General features: G+C 32.4%; 1 protein-coding gene across 1 annotated transcript in view; it reads right to left on the bottom strand.

The window, feature by feature from the left end:
- The window catches only part of LOC142349040 (gamma-aminobutyric acid receptor subunit gamma-3-like), a 184,635-nt gene that overhangs the window by 144,606 nt on the left and 23,941 nt on the right, over window positions 1-16,088 (bottom strand). Inside the window, exon 2 of the mRNA XM_075400452.1 lies at window positions 8,280-8,368. Within this exon, the coding sequence (XP_075256567.1) occupies window positions 8,280-8,368 (89 nt within the window). The remainder of the gene's footprint in view (window positions 1-8,279; window positions 8,369-16,088) is intronic.

Genomic DNA, 16,088 nt, shown 5'->3' with positions numbered 1-16,088 from the left:
CTTTGGAATTCTTGCATTTATATATTTGAGAGTACAGTACTCCATAGACGTTCAAAAACTCAAATCCAAAAAAGAGATATCACAAAAAAATGAAAATTTCAAACCCCAATGGTCAACCACTATCATTTTACGAAATCAATTTTTCTCCTGGTTGATTTTAGGAGAACAGATATTAAAATCAGAATATTTAAATCAAAATCAAACACTAAAAAAAGCTATGGTAATTTAAACTTAATGGAGTTAAGGTAAACTGTTATTAGGTGAAGTTAAGGTATAAATACCTTAAAGTACATTGATTTTTTTGAATCAGTCGGCAGTACAGAGTTGTAGGTTTTTTTTGAAATTACCAAACAAAGTGCTGGCATTAGCTTAACAAAAACATACACGCCTCCAAATATCTCTCCGAGTCATAAAAACAGATGAACTAGGCGAATTCCGACACTTATCTTGAAAGATCGTTTAACATTCTTGCAAGTGACGCTTATCTTGCAAGGACATTTCAAAATTCTACAAATTAGACGCCAAAAAATGTGAGAAAAAAGGTGAGGTTTTAAAGATTGATTAAACTGAAGACAAATTTTCACAGTTATTAACTTCAGCCCATTGACAGAAGATATCGGTTCGAAGCACCAATAACATATCAGCTTTAACGCCGACAGCGTATTTGAAATTATCGTTTCAGGAAAAGATGATAAATGATCGTTTTAATGATTCATTATGTCCAAAAAAGTTAATAGCTTGGAGAGCACAACAAAAGTTCTGAAAAAGCCTCAATAAATTTCCATTGTTTAACAATAATGCTTTATGCAATTTTTCTCACTTGAACTAATTTGTTTCGCTGACTCCAGTCACATTCACTTATATATATATATATATATATATATATATATATATATATATATATATACATATATATAAATATATAAATTAATGTGACTGGAAACAGTGAAACGACTTAATTCAAGAGAGAAAAACTGTTTAAAACAGTATTGTTAAACACTGGCAAGCTATTGAGGATTTTGGACCTTTTCTTGTGCTCACCAGGTTATTCATTTTTTGGAGACAGAATGAAACATTAAAGCCATCATTCATGTTTACTTAAGGTAGCATTTTTTATCGTTAAAATCTGATAAGACATGATGACTTCACTATTGCCGGATAACGTGGTCAAGTTCTTATGAAATTAAAAAATAATCGGCCAACTTACTAATTATAAAACAAAAATTTTTTTCGGTTCTGTTTCGGTGGCAGTTTTAATCTGAGTCACAACTAGGTACTATGGCTCAACTTAGCCATCCAAGATAGTTTTGGAATTTAAAATTTATTTGTATGAATGAATGTGACTGGAAACAGATAAAAGACTTAGAACAAGAGGAAAAAATCGCATAAAACATTATTGTTAAACACTGGAATACTATTGAGGCTTTTTTGGACAATCTGTTGCGCTCACCAAGCCACTCACTTTTTGTGGACCGAATGAAGCGTTAAAACGATCATTTATCATCTTTTCCTGAAACGAGAATTTCAAATACGCTATCGGCGTTAAAGTTGATATACAATTTCTGCTTTATACGCTATCGGCGTTAAAGTTGATATACAATTTCTGCTTTGAACCGAGATCTTCTGTCAATGGGTTGAATTCATAAGCTGAATAATGATCTTCAAATTTAGTCAATCTTTAAAACCACAACTTTTGTGTCTAACATAGTCTAACTTTTTGCTCACCCTAAATTGCGGGATCTTTTAATTTCATTCCTTGCAAGATATGCGTCATTTGCAAGAATGTTAAAAGATTTTTCAAAAAGATAAGTATCGGAAATCTTCTAGTTCATCTGTTTTTATGACTCAAAGTGATGTTTTGGAGGCGTGTATGTTTTTGTTAAGCCAACGTCAACACATTGCTTGGTAATTTTTCTAAAAATACACAGCTATGTACTCCAGACTGTTAAAAAAATGTGAGGTATTTTAATGTAATTTTATCTTAACTTCATCTTAACAACAGTTTATCTAAACTCGGTTAAGGTAAACTGGTAAACTTACCACATTTTTCAGTGTGTGGTTTTGATTTAACTATTGTATCTGTTCTTTCGATATCAATCGTGAGAAAAAACGATTTCGTGAAACGATAGCAGTTGACCAATATATTTGGGAGTTTCCAGTCTTTCGTGACATTTTATGGATTTAAACTTTTGAACGCCTATAGAGTACGGTACACTCGAAAATAAAAAAGCTAGCATTCCCAAGTGATTCTCGAATTTTCATCGTGTAGGATCTGATAAGAATCTGATGAAAAATCCTTATCGTTCAAGATCTTATTTGTTGTTAAAAGATGAAAATTCTGCACTAAGTGAACTTTAATCGTGTAAGATCTGATAAGATACTTATCAGATCTTATATGAGTATAATTCAATTTTACCGAATTGCTATCTTATAAGATCTGATAAGTATCTTATCAGATCTTACACAATCAAAATTTACGTAGGGCAGCATTTTTTATCGTTTAATATCTGATATGACATGATGATTTCAAGATTGCCGGATTACGTAGTCAAATGCTCATGAAAGTAAAAAATAATCCGTCAACGAACCGATTATGAAACAAGAAAGCTTGTTGGTTATATTTTGACGGCGGTTTTATTCTAAGTCGCAACAAGGTGGTTTTGGTCAGTAAAATTTTTCTTCAGCTGAGTTTGATAATCACCGCTTAAGAAAAAGCCATTGATACTCGAATAACATTTTCACAATGTCTTATAAGTTTCAAAAGACATTATAATGTAACGTTCTTTGTTGCATTGACACTTAAATGTTGCATGCTGTAGCTTTTTGGCTGCTGCCTGAAAGCAACCCTGATTTGTATTTTATTTGAAGAACATGCCATACTTCGAAATTTTTTACCGTATAAGAAAAGATAAAAATGTTATCCAAAAGATTATTCATTGTTTTCGAATGTTTATCTAGCCAGATCTTATAAGATTCGTTTAAGATCTTACACAATAAACTTTTTTGTCAAACGGATTTTTCATCGTGTAAGATCTGATAAGACAGAATTTTTATTTTGTAAAATGTTATAAGAGGAATTTTTACGGTTTAAGATCCGACAAACGTCTTATCAGATCTGATACGAAGATGCACACCCTTACAGGCTGTTAGCAAAAAGGTGTTGTCAGAAAATTGTCAGATCTTACACAATTAAAATTCTGAGAACTCTGGGGTTTTCACAAGTACACTGAAGTAATTTTTTTCTTTTTCTTGATAGAGCGTAAAAGATTTTTTTTTCTGAAGAAATTTTTGGGACTCCAGACTTAGATCTTGACAAATCTTAAAATATGTTATGACATGCACTCTAAAAAGTATCATGTAACAGATCACGTTTTCCGCGTAAAAATGAAGTTATGACAAAGCAATGAAGCATGAAACGAGAAAACCTTAGTAGTTCACGCAAACCTTTCGATACAAAGGCAATGAAACAGCACAAGAACTATAATGATAGTTGATTTCTCGTAAGAGTCACTTAAAAAATCATGAGATCAGGCGCGGCACATAAGGGGGTATCTTTCTAATATCACAAGTAACGTGTCTTTATTACTTTAAAGATTGTGTATATAAAAACCAGGTATTGTAAGAAGCAGATTTTCTATCTTACAAAAGCGTCTCAGTTTCATTACAAGAGTGTCAAAGCAAGATCTTGTCAGGTATTTCAATTTATTTCGTGGGTGTCAAAGTTATGATTTATAACTAACGTCATAACTAACCATGGTGGTTTCGGCGATCGATCCAAGCGACAATACGTGTATGGACATGTTTACCATCACAGCTGTCACTAAATAAACACAAACAATCAGTGGATATAGTTTAACAGAAGATTTTCGTGTAAGTGACCTAGCCAAAAGTTGGTTGGGGGTGCTATCCCTCTTTCGCTATCTTAATTAAATGGTCGTGCACTCTTAATGAAATCACCTTACTAAAAATAAGTTTTTGTCAATTCTGGGACAAAAATGGTGCAAAGCCTTACGTCTGCTTCAATTATAAACTTGTATCAATTGTTTGCGCTTTATACTTGTTGTGATTGTTGTTTAAATTTACAATGGCGAACATCTTGACTTTGAAGCGTCGAACCGCATTCAACAATAGAAATTGCGGTTTTTACAGCCATTCAACGCAATTTTTGCATGTTTATCGAAGTTTTTGTGGACACCTCGACCCGAGTGTACTCGGGTCGAGGTGTCAATAAAAAATTTGATAAGCATGCGACAATTGCGTGTTTTGAAAAACACTGCAAAATATGCAATTACAAAACATGCAATTGCAAAAATATGCAATTGCAAAAAATGAATATATGAAATTGCAAACATTAAACCGTTTTGCCTATACTAGAATACCAAAACTGATTTGTGTCAAGTTCATATTTGCTGTTTTATTTTGGGTTAGTAACAATCTGTGGAGAAGATCATTGTTCCGACCCCTCTTGAGGGGGGGGGGACTATATGCTCAACTGGGGTTTTTTTTGCAGACAATATTGACCATCGATAATTCATTGTAGAGAGTTCGGAATGGTATCATTAAAAAGCCGCCCGCCCGTCCAGCGTAGAGTATGGAATTAAAAAGAATTTTTCGAGTTTTGTTTTCTAGAGCGAGTAATCGTGGTTTAAATTTTTGTGAATATTAGTCCGATTTGCGTTATTTTTATTACATTTTCCAGAATTTTTGCATAAAATTTTGTCAATTTTGCTAAAATATACAAAAAATATTAACAATAGTACTGTCGTTCTAATTTTTAAAGACAAAAAAGTATTTCTGACTGTTTCGAATTAATTTTTTGGCTAAAATTTTGGCTAAACATTTCAAAATTTAGCCTTTTTCATCGACAATTGCCCGAAATAAGCTCCTTTAGTCCACTCTGATTAAAATTGCCAAAAGTACATACCAAAAAACAACTAACACAATCTTTGAAAACTAGGGAAGAGGTATTTACACTTCTATTGAGAGCGTTCTGTAATTAAAGTTTTGCAGTTTTTTGCTAACTTTACTCTATGATTATCAAAATATCAAAAAAGCAGCACTTGTTTTTGGTCTTTCAACTGACAAATTATCTTGATCTATAACATTCGAAACAATTCAGTATCCTTAATGGACAAACAGCAATAGAAAGGCTGGTTTTTGTCCTATCTTGGTCTGTTAGAATCCAAAAATATTTCGGATTGTAATCAGTCGGTTTTTTTAAAAAAATTTTCGAACTTTTTATGTTAATTCAAGAAAGAATTATTCAATTTGAAGCTCAGTGTTGATGGGTCTAAATGGCTTCAAAAGCATTTCAAAATTAATCTTTTTAGTTTCTTTACGCGGAAGAACTTTGTCCTCTTGACTTCTAAAAATATTTGATTTTTAAATAAACAATGGCTAATTGATCTTTGCCACTAATTTTCTTTTAATTTGATCAAACTAAAACTTAGTGTCAGCAAAGAAAGAATGCTTCTTCTTCGTCTTTTTCTAATGATTTAAGATTTAATTTTTGCGCGCTTCAAGTTATGGCTTTCTGGCTTTGATACTACTATAATTAACATTTTTTTATTTTTAGGCATTGGCACATTTTTCACGTTTTTTTCTCGTTTTGTCACATTACAACATTGCTGAAATTTCAAATATTACATTAATGGCGTTCCAAAAAACAATTGAACCTATAAAAATCTTTAAGGTATGGATTACGGTTTTAACGACTTCGTCGCCCATTTCTCGATGAATTCATTTGAATTTTTTTTAACATTTGTTTTTAACTGTCGTTTTTACTATGTCTACGCGGTTATATGAATTTCCCTGGTTTTTGATAGGTCTCATTGACCCTTTCTATGGAGCAATAAATGAGCCTATATTCTGATTTGAGTAGATAGCTGATGGCTTTCACGACTTTGAAAACTATTGTTTTCAAAAATAAAAGTACATTTTTTAACTGTTGTCCCTTTGTCTGTTTGTTACCTAGTATTCTTTTTTAAAGTTCGCATATGACATTATTGTTGTCGGGGGAAGATGCAAATGTAAACAATTTAATTTCTTTTCAGATTTCGTTATGAATTTACTGGCTTCGGCACGGGTCATTCGCAACAAAAGAAAAGAAATTAGTTTTAAACTTTTCTTTTGATCTAAATTTGACACTCTTTTCGTAGACGCAAGAAGTGTTCTGAGTAATTATAGGTCTCAAGCCCTTCTTTTGGACAAACGAACAAAACTATTTGAATTATTTCATTTTGTAGCTTATGACTTTCATGACTTTGAAAATAATTTTTTTTGAAAAACACAAAAGTTTTACTTAATTTTGCCCTTTTACTCATTTTATCAATTTTTTACCTTTCCCAAATAAAGAGAGGTCACATATTACATCATTGGCGTTCGAGGAAGAGGCTACTAATCATATTTGTAGTGGCTAAATATGCCTTTACGGCTTCAACAGCGTTTTTTCAAACATTTTAATTGAAATTTTGCTTGTTGTCTCCATTTGTTGTTCTTTTTGTAACCTCATAAAACATTGAAGACAGACATACAAAAATGAATGAAGACAGGTCATAATACCCTCTTTTAGAGGTGTATGTGATCATAAACATGTTAGATGTTTTCAATTGCTATCTAATGGTTTTCATTACTTTGAAATTCAGAACTTTGAACGTTATTATGGAGTGACCCATATCTGTTCTAGTGAAATACATCTTTTTCTGTTTAGTTTCAGTTTTATCTGACGCTATTTTGACCTTGCGAATAAGTTGCCTTTGTTAAAAAAATGGACATAAAGTTTTGGATGTAATTAATTTTTGTTGTTATTGATGTTTGGTTTGTGGTTCGTGTTGACTTGCTTGCTTAATAATGACTGATTTCATCAATCTAGTGCGGCACTTTTTTACTGCACTGAGTTATTTGCGTTGGAGGTCATCTTTTTCTTCATACAAAATTTTTTTGAAAAATACTCAAGTTTCAGGGGTTTTCGATCTGTTCCTCATTTGGTCGTTATTTATCATATATGCCGGAAATGCGGATGAGCCGGGTCGTAACTTTTTGTGCAAACGCACATTACCGAGCCTCCTTGTTTGGATAAGCCATTATAAATAAAATGTCTTTGGTGTGTGTGGCTGTAAGCACAAATTTTCAGAGTTTGTAACAGCTAAACAATCTTATGATACTTTTTCTTAATTGAAAATTAATTAAATGTCTGGACAAGGTCAACCTATAAGAGGAGGACATCGCACTGGTAATGGACGACTGTGATTGTTAAATTAGAGTCAAGTTCAAAAATTAAAGGAGGCGCACAGTCCAAATAATTGTTTTCGTACATCCAATGAGTCAAAACGGACTGCACATGCAAGAAGTAAGTTAAAGTCCGCTGATTTGAAACAGCGGAGTCGAAAAGGAGGAGTTCTCGTGATTTCTTTAAGAGAATCTGTGAATTTGGAATCCGTTTTATCAAGAATACTTTTCCTAGCAAAACTATGACATGTTAGTACATTGGTATACAAAATAAAGGTGACAAGCATTCAGGAGGTCAGTGATTTGAGTTTCGCTGACAGAGCTCTTAGCGTTAAATCAATGCAAAACCAACGCGTAAAAACGCAAAATAATATAAGATATACGCTAAGGAAAGCCAAGAGTGTAATTTTTGAACGCTAGTTACAGTTTATATATAACTAGCGTTTATATATTGAACGCTAGTTACGCATCTTATATATTTTTGCCAAAATACCTCTGCACTGGATTCAGTTCGCCTAGGAGTCAGTATGGCCTACCAAATGTTTTTTTTAACTATTGTGCCTATTTGCAGTATTTTGAAACCAAGTCATTGTAAATATCCCAATTATTATGTTTTATTATAGTATAGTTCACTATAATCTACTGTTTAATAGGATATACAAATTAGTATCTTTAAGTCAAGATATATTGCCATACACGAGTTTTGCCAATAAATGACATAACATAAATGAAAGTTAAGGTGACGTGAGGTCTTTGAAACATTATTTCGTTAAATTTAACAATTCACAAGTTTTTAAAAGTTCCTATAAAAAACAGCTGAATCAGCTGAAATTTGGGCTATTTGGGGCATTACCTGATATAACCAAAACTTATGGTCAATTAATCAGGAGATATATTCAATGAACACAAAAAATTTCACAACAATTTTCAGGCTAGCATTATATTGAGAGAAGATACAAGAAATCAATTAAGTGCATGAAAAACTTGCTATCTTAAGAAAAATGAGGACTCGAATAAGTCGAAGATTTATTCGTCCATACAGGCGCTCTTACCATTGAAGTTTGGTCTTATTCTTCCATCGTAGCCGTTGAGAAGATTGTCCAGAAATTTGGATGTCTCGTTGTCAGCTGGATTGGCAGATCTGGAAACCACAACATTATACAAAGGCTATAATAACTCCTTAAGAAACCCAACGACTCTGCGGGAGTCAGCGCGGCCCCCGAGTCGAGATTTTTCACGAAAAATATTTAAGAAATGCGCTGACAAGCGCTTGAAACAATAATTTTCAGCAGATAAATCTTACATAATTATCCGCTTAATGTGCTGAATTTCAACACATTTCTTGCACAATTTTAGCACGCATCAACACATTAGGCGGAAATTTATGTAAGATTTATCCGGTGAAAACTATATTATCGGCGAAGTTCTTACATATATTTCAGTTTTTTCACCACCTATCTTACATAATTTCAACGATTTCAGTACACAATTTTGGCAGTTTCAGCTCTTATCTTACATATTTTCAAATCTTTTGATTTTTTTCTACTTCTGTTCATACAGAAACAGCTCCAGAACAAGACTAAACAGCATTGCACTCGAGCAGTCCAACTTGAAAACATTTGGAAATCTGCCGAACGACTTAAGAAATTTGTCATCTCCTAAGATAAAGCAGTTATCGCCGCTGGAGTATATAGCCATTTACCTGATTGAATAAAACGATGCAGCTTAAGCATAATTGTCTTCCTCCCGTTGATCAGATGAAATTGTGACTCTTTTCAGTTGTTCTGTTTTTTTTTAAATATGAGTAATCAATAAAAAGCGCAGATTTTTTTATTGGTTTATGGCTCTACAAAATTGCAAAAGATGAAGAACTGTACCTACTGACTACGTTATAGGAAACAGTGAGCAATAAAATTGCACTTAAAAGCATGTAAAGATTGTGCTGAAAGCGCTGAAATCCTCTCTCGTTTTCGAAGTGCTGAAATTATGTAAGAATTGTGCTGAACTTTTGAATTGTTGAATCTATGTCAGGAATGTGTTGAAAGATGTGCTGAATTTGTGTAAGAGATATGTTGAAATTGTGTAAGGAATGTGTTGAAAACGCTGAATTCAGGAACTTTAGAAGTGATGAATTTTTGTCGAGAGAAGTGCTGAAAAATGTGCTGAATTTATGCAAAAAACGCGTTGACAAGTGCTGAAAATACTGTTATTCAGCACATTGAGCGCCTATAACTAAACTTTCAAGACATTCAGCATATTACTTACAAAATTTTAGAGCATTCAGCGCATCTCTTACAAACTTTTCCGCTTACACCTGCTCACATCTCGCACATTATTCCAACATAACTCTCCAAAAAGTCAAAAACTTGTTGCTGTATAGGAACACCTTTGAGAGCAACTAGTTTTGTCCTGACAACTAAAATAGGTTCCTATTTTAGAAAGGCTATCTGTTTTCATTAGGACACACGTTGACGCATAAAGAAAATTATATCTCAAAAATTTGACACTGAAATTCAACAAAATAGAGGCCAAGGATGCACAATTTTAAAAATTGCAATTTGCAATCTGCAATTAATGTCAATTTTATAACACTTCGGTTCTGTAAAAAAGTGTCAGAAAAATAGCATTATTATTATCATAAATAAAGCTTGTCTGTTTTTCCAAAATGATTTACAAAAAATCTAAATCTTCTCAAAAGACATATTGAATACCTTAATTAGCTACCTAAATCATTGGAGATACGGAAAAATACGTAGAAAAAAAACTTTTGTCTTTAGGAAATATCTTTATTTACAGTTTCTTTGAGTTTTTTCCGTCGCTGAACCCAAACGTTTTTTATGGATTTCTATCTCTATCACGCAATGAAAAACTCTACAATCAACAATTGTAGAAGCAACAATTGTCTAGTTAATAGCAGCTTCAAAAGCAACTAGAACCGAAAACAGCAATAAAAAATAAGAGTACGTAATTTTAAAAGCAAAAAGATCATGTGTTGATATTATAGTATTGGGAATTCGAAATAAAATCTTTTTTTTTTGTGTTGTCACCATTTTGCAGTGATTACTGATTGCCAATCACCACTTGCAAAAATTAGTACTTTTTAAATTCTACAAATTTTTCAGTCCAATTTGTTAGCATAATAAGATTCGAATAAAATTGTTAGCATAATATGATTCGCATAAAAAATATGACTGAAATTTTCTCGGTTTTATATAAGAAATTAAGTTTGTTAAATTTCTGTTGAAACTTCCTTTTGATTTTCGGAACAAAAAATTGGCTACGAGAACGCTGGCAAGAAGTGAAAAAATCAATATTGCAAACAATGACAATGTTCAAACGACATCAAAATCAAATTAGCTGAAGCAACAGCAGAGATAAAACAAAACACAGATATGTTGATATTATAGACTGTGGATCTTCGAAAAAAGTTTTGCGTAGCCCAACATTTTGCAGTGATCGCTATTTCCATGGTGCTTTTGCAACGAGGAGCTTTTTTTACCTTTTACAACTTTTCCAGTCGAGTTTAAAAGCATTATAGAATTCGCATTTTTTTTTGGCTAATTGCATTTTATTATACAGAAAACAACGACATAAAAACCGCTTATCTTTTGATTCAACATATTTTTAGCTATTCAAAACATTTCGAGCAGATTTCAGTGAAAATTAAGCTTGTGAAGGCCTCCTAATTGAGCATGGGTTTAAAACAAACTAATTTCGAGACCACCAAATTTTGAGGGCAGAATAAAAATATATCTGAAAAAAACTCAAATTCAACGAAACGTAGGCCTTCGATGGACGAAACAAAGAATTATTTGTAATGGTCATTCTGAATTAATGTTCACATACGGCAGATTTTGATCAATTTTGTAAACTACATAACGAAGATTGTATATAGAGTATGCCAAATATCAGTTATTCAATATAACAAATGTAACTCCACATAATTCTTGGGGTTTTTTTGTAATCTTGAGGTTTGAAAAATGACACCTTTTCTCAGTGATATTGAGAAATATTTAGTGAGTTATATGATTAAGATTTAAAATTCTCTCAACTATGTTTCTTTCAGAAAATGCGAAAAAGCATTGTTTTTGTAAGCTAAGTCTTACCCTCAGTTTTGCCCAAACTAAACTGGTAATTGCGCTCAATTATTGAGAAAATTTGGTACAATCAGACAAAACTTTTTTTTAGTTATAGAAAACTTCGTTAAAAAAATTCCATGTTATTCCCTGTCGGTTTGATAGCAACTTTCATTGTAGTTCTATAAATTCAGGGTTCTCCATATCTCAGAGACGCAAATGAAAACTCAATTCTCTACCATCCATTAAAATTTAATCAATTATGTTTTTTAGAGAAAAAACCGTTTTAAATGCAACGACAGATGCTTTTACTTCATTGTTTTTTTGAAAATTCTAGAAGAATAAAATGTGACTTAAATTGTATTTTTAAAAATTATTTTGATCAAGTTTCTGTTGAAACTTCATTCTGGTTTTCGGAAAAATGAAATCGGTTTAGAGAATGCTGGCAAAAAAGGAAGAATAATTAAAATTGCAAACGAGGTCAATGTTCAAGCGATATCAAAATCAACTTAGCTGAAGCAACAGATGAGAAAAAACAAAACAGAATTACAGTCAAACCAGCTCTGCGAGAACAAAAAGCCTATAGAAAGCTTGTGCGTAGTTAGCCAAAACAAGTAATAAAAATAGCGAGAGTACACAGATGAGAAGCAGAAAAACTTTCAAATTACAATATTGGGGGCTTCAAAACGAAGTTTTTCTGTTGCCTAGCAATTGGCATTGTTCACCTATTGCTATGGCCTAATTGTAGAAATGAGAAAATTTTAAGACTTAACAACTTTTCAAGTATATTTTTTAAAGGGCTTTGTATAGAGTCCTGGGGGGCAATATATCAAAAGATACAAAAAAGTTGTTTTGGTCCACTGAAGTTCTTGTTGCATTTGATATGTTCCGTTCATCAGTCAGATGCGAGCTGATTTCAAAAAATCTGATTAATTTTCTCATTTTTGTTTCGTTTTAGGTAATTTTGAGTGAGAACATCAAGCCTAAACAGTTGAAATGATTCGCCAAAAATCCTAACTGAGATCTGAAATCCTTCATAATATATATTTATTTTGGGCACGACATAGCTGTACGCCAGAGCGCGTTTGTTGTCAAAGATGTCACCACTTTCTCACTCTAAATAAGCTTTTAAAAAGTGCGGACATGCAGCACATTATAACCAACCATGATCGTCCTGAATAATTAAAAAAAAACGTCAGTAGGTTTCTCTTAATAGTTTTTTTAATTATATATATTAATTATATGTGTTTTGCAAAATTTAATTGGAAAAAGCAGGTTTTTGCGAATTCTGCTAATTGAACACTTACCCATATATAGCGTCACTAACGTCAATATTTAGGGCAAAAATTAAGACGCAGATTAACTTCGATAAGGGGCACATTTTGAAATATACTTTCACGTTCAAAAATAAGAACAATTTTATCGAATTTTTGGATTTTCAGGGATTGATAACAGGGGCAAAATAGGCAAAATCTTAATATTTATTGATTGATTCTGATTAAAATAGTCCTTTTTATTAGCGAGAGGAATTATTGGAGCGAAAAAGTGATTTGATCACGCGGATCTTACCCTCCGTTTTTACGCCCCCACCGTAAAATTAAAACGGAAAAGAGCGATTAAAAATCTCTTAAGATTAGAGTCAGATCGCAGTTGGGGGCGAAATAGGTTGAGAACAGTGGGGGGGAATTTTTGGGCGTATTCGAACTGATGGTATTACAAAATTGCAAAAAAAATGATTAATCGTATCGCTGTAAAGGGTATAAAAAGTAAGAGACGGGGAAATCGGTTTAAAATGGTAGGATAACACTGATTATGTGAACAAAAATTGGATTTAAAGTGAAAAAATAACTGAGGATTGAATTGAAATAATAACTAAAGAATTGTTGAAAAGTGAACAAAATGTACGCTGAGTAAGAATGAGAGTGAACTGCAGATGAGAGGGGGTCATTTTTTTTCGGGAGGGGTGGATTTTTGAGGATATGGGTTAGGGTAATGGGGGTAGGGGTGGGTAGTGTGGGGAGGGGGGGGGGGGGGGGTGGTTAGGAGGGTAAAATCGGGTTGTAAGCGGATGTTAGAGGGCGCAATTAGGGACGCATTAAAACGGGAATATCAATTTTATTGTTCCCTTTGAAGCGCATGTTGTGTTGATAGCGTTATCCTCACTAATTGGATTTGAAAGTATTTCTCAGCCATTAAAGAACTCCGACAATCTGGGAAATTTTTCCAAGCCATGAACTCAAATAGGCGGAAATTAATCGAACAATCTCTGAGCATAGTTCTCTATACTATTTATAACCAAGCAAAACCCTATACTAGTTATAACAAAAATATGTATAACTCAAAAGTGAAATCACAAAAAACATAGCATTGAAAAAAATGTATTAACACTGCATACTGCAATATTTAACGCAAAAAATAAGTAAAAGTTTTTTTTTCAAATTTGACGAATTGAACCCCCAAAAACATTGATTTTGTATACGTGGTTATGCGTTCTTCAAAACTGACAACCATGTCAGAAATTATCAACGGGGTTTTGACTCAGTCTTTGTTGCATAGTCTCTAATTGGAAGAAAAGCAAGTCAACTAGAAGGTCAAAAAGTCAGTTTTGAAGCACTTTTAATCTATAAGGGGGTCTCATTAGTGACATTTTTTCTAGTTATTAATACTATTTTTTAACCTTTCCTTACCATGCTATAACACTTTATACAAAATGGGTCAAAAAAGGTTATAACGAATGTTTCGTTGCTTAATTAAACACAGAAGAGTTCAGTTATCTCACTAACAAACTTATAGCTTGTGTGCCTTCGATATGAGATAAAATGGAAAATGGTTGCCATGGTAACCATATATGACTTTGTATGCTTCACAAGAATCATGTATGACTTTGTAAAATTGCTATGAAGCAACTATGGTGAGCAACACTGGTCAAAAGAAATCAAGGAAATCTCGTCTATAAGTGGAATGCGTTACTTTTTTATTTTGGTTCTTTTAGTAGCGTTCAAAAAATCGACAAAAACGTATAAAGAAAGATGGGTACTTTTCCATATTTTTGATAAAGTGATCAAAAGGTTAATTTCTTTCTCCGCTTGGCTCACAGAATTTTTCTGTGGTTTTAATCACCAAACTTTCTCGTTAATTAAGAGTTTGATAGTGCCTATTGGATACAAAAAATCAAGACTTTGTTAATCTCATCTGTGCGGTAATTTTTTAATAACTTTTCGGATCTTCTCATTTTGTGTACCCCAGTTTGTTATGCAAAACTCAGGTACAGACCAAGTGCCATTACCCAAAAAGTCATTAAATAAGAATATGGGCAATATAGTGCGTCGGGGTGGGGAGATGCACCCACTAAGCTGGGGTGGGGAACGGAAAAATCCAACTTTTCCTCTTTTCCCCTACTGAAATTTACATTAAATAATAATTAAATAAGTGACATTGAAAAATAATTTGGCAAAAAATAAGCAGTCTGGCAAAAAAAATTGGGAACGTTTTCCTCAAGTTACACGTCTGGAAGTTTTCAAAGACTGCTTGAACTTGAACAAGAGAATTTGCCTGATAAGCACCATAATAATGGCAATCAATTTGTAGAAATTAACTGGAAAATTTTTGAACCAATCAATGGAAAAAACATGGAAAATTTTCATACGTGCGCTTTTCAATGGTGTGTCTTTGTCTACGACTGTTGTTATTAAGAATTTACCAGAAAATGATCGACTGGGTACCTTTGAGCCATATTGAGTTTAAAGTAGGAAATTTCTGAGACATGCAAGGTAAAGTTTTGTCTTACAATAATAGATGTCTTGAGAGTCAGGTCTCTTTTAAGTCGAAACAATGAATGTGGTTCTGTTGTTTTTAAAAATTTACCTAGACAGTGTTCCGCTTATCGATGAATGTACTGATTCGTTTATTTTCATACACAATTTTCACTAAAATTTGTAAGAAAATAATAAGCTATAAAAAATTCTTGGAAGCCAGAATGCTGAAATCTTTTGTCCTAGAAATACTATTTGACAAATGCAACTTAATTGGTAAAACCCTGATTTGAAATTTTTGCTTTGAGCTTGCTTCTGAAGTATTTCAAATTCAAAACTTAGTTCAGTCATCTTGACGAAAAAAAATTCTTCTTTTTGAAATGGATTTGTTTTGTTTTATCTTATAAGCACAAAAAAATTAACATGAATTTTTGCTTGAATGGATTTCGATTTATGCTTTTTACAAAGATTTATTTAGTACAACAATTTAAACTGGAACTATATTCATAATAATAGTTATCGCTCACGTTCTTTCTTTGTAGGCTATGAAAATCACTGATAAAACGACAAAGTATCTGGCAACATAATAAAATAGTTAATATGGTTTTAAACTGCTATTCAAAAACTGACAAAATCAAAAAATGATAAACTCCAAAAAACTAATATGTTACCCTGATTTGTTTTAGATTTGATACTAATTTGGCTGCTAACAAAAATCGGTTTTTTGTGTAGAATAAAAGAAACAATTCATTTTCATAAATTATTTAGCTCAATTGGTTTTAGTTTTGAACATAAACTAGTAAAAGTAAAAAATTGCTTTCATTCTTGTTATTTTTATTTGTTTTCCTTTGTCAAATTACAAAAATTGTAATTATAATTATGGGCAAACATTTTTGTTTACTAAACTCAATTGATCACGACTCAAAAAACAGTATTTTGTTCTGCTATTTCAGAAGTCGACGCTCTAATTTAATCAACATCCTTATCAGACGTATGTTAGTGAGATACGAAAATTATAGCTCAGACATAGAAG

This window comes from Convolutriloba macropyga, chromosome 11, assembly GCF_964194025.1.
Source record: "Convolutriloba macropyga chromosome 11, txConMacr16.3, whole genome shotgun sequence".
Classification (NCBI taxonomy): domain Eukaryota; kingdom Metazoa; phylum Xenacoelomorpha; order Acoela; family Convolutidae; genus Convolutriloba; species Convolutriloba macropyga.
This window is presented reverse-complemented; position numbering and strand designations above follow the sequence as displayed.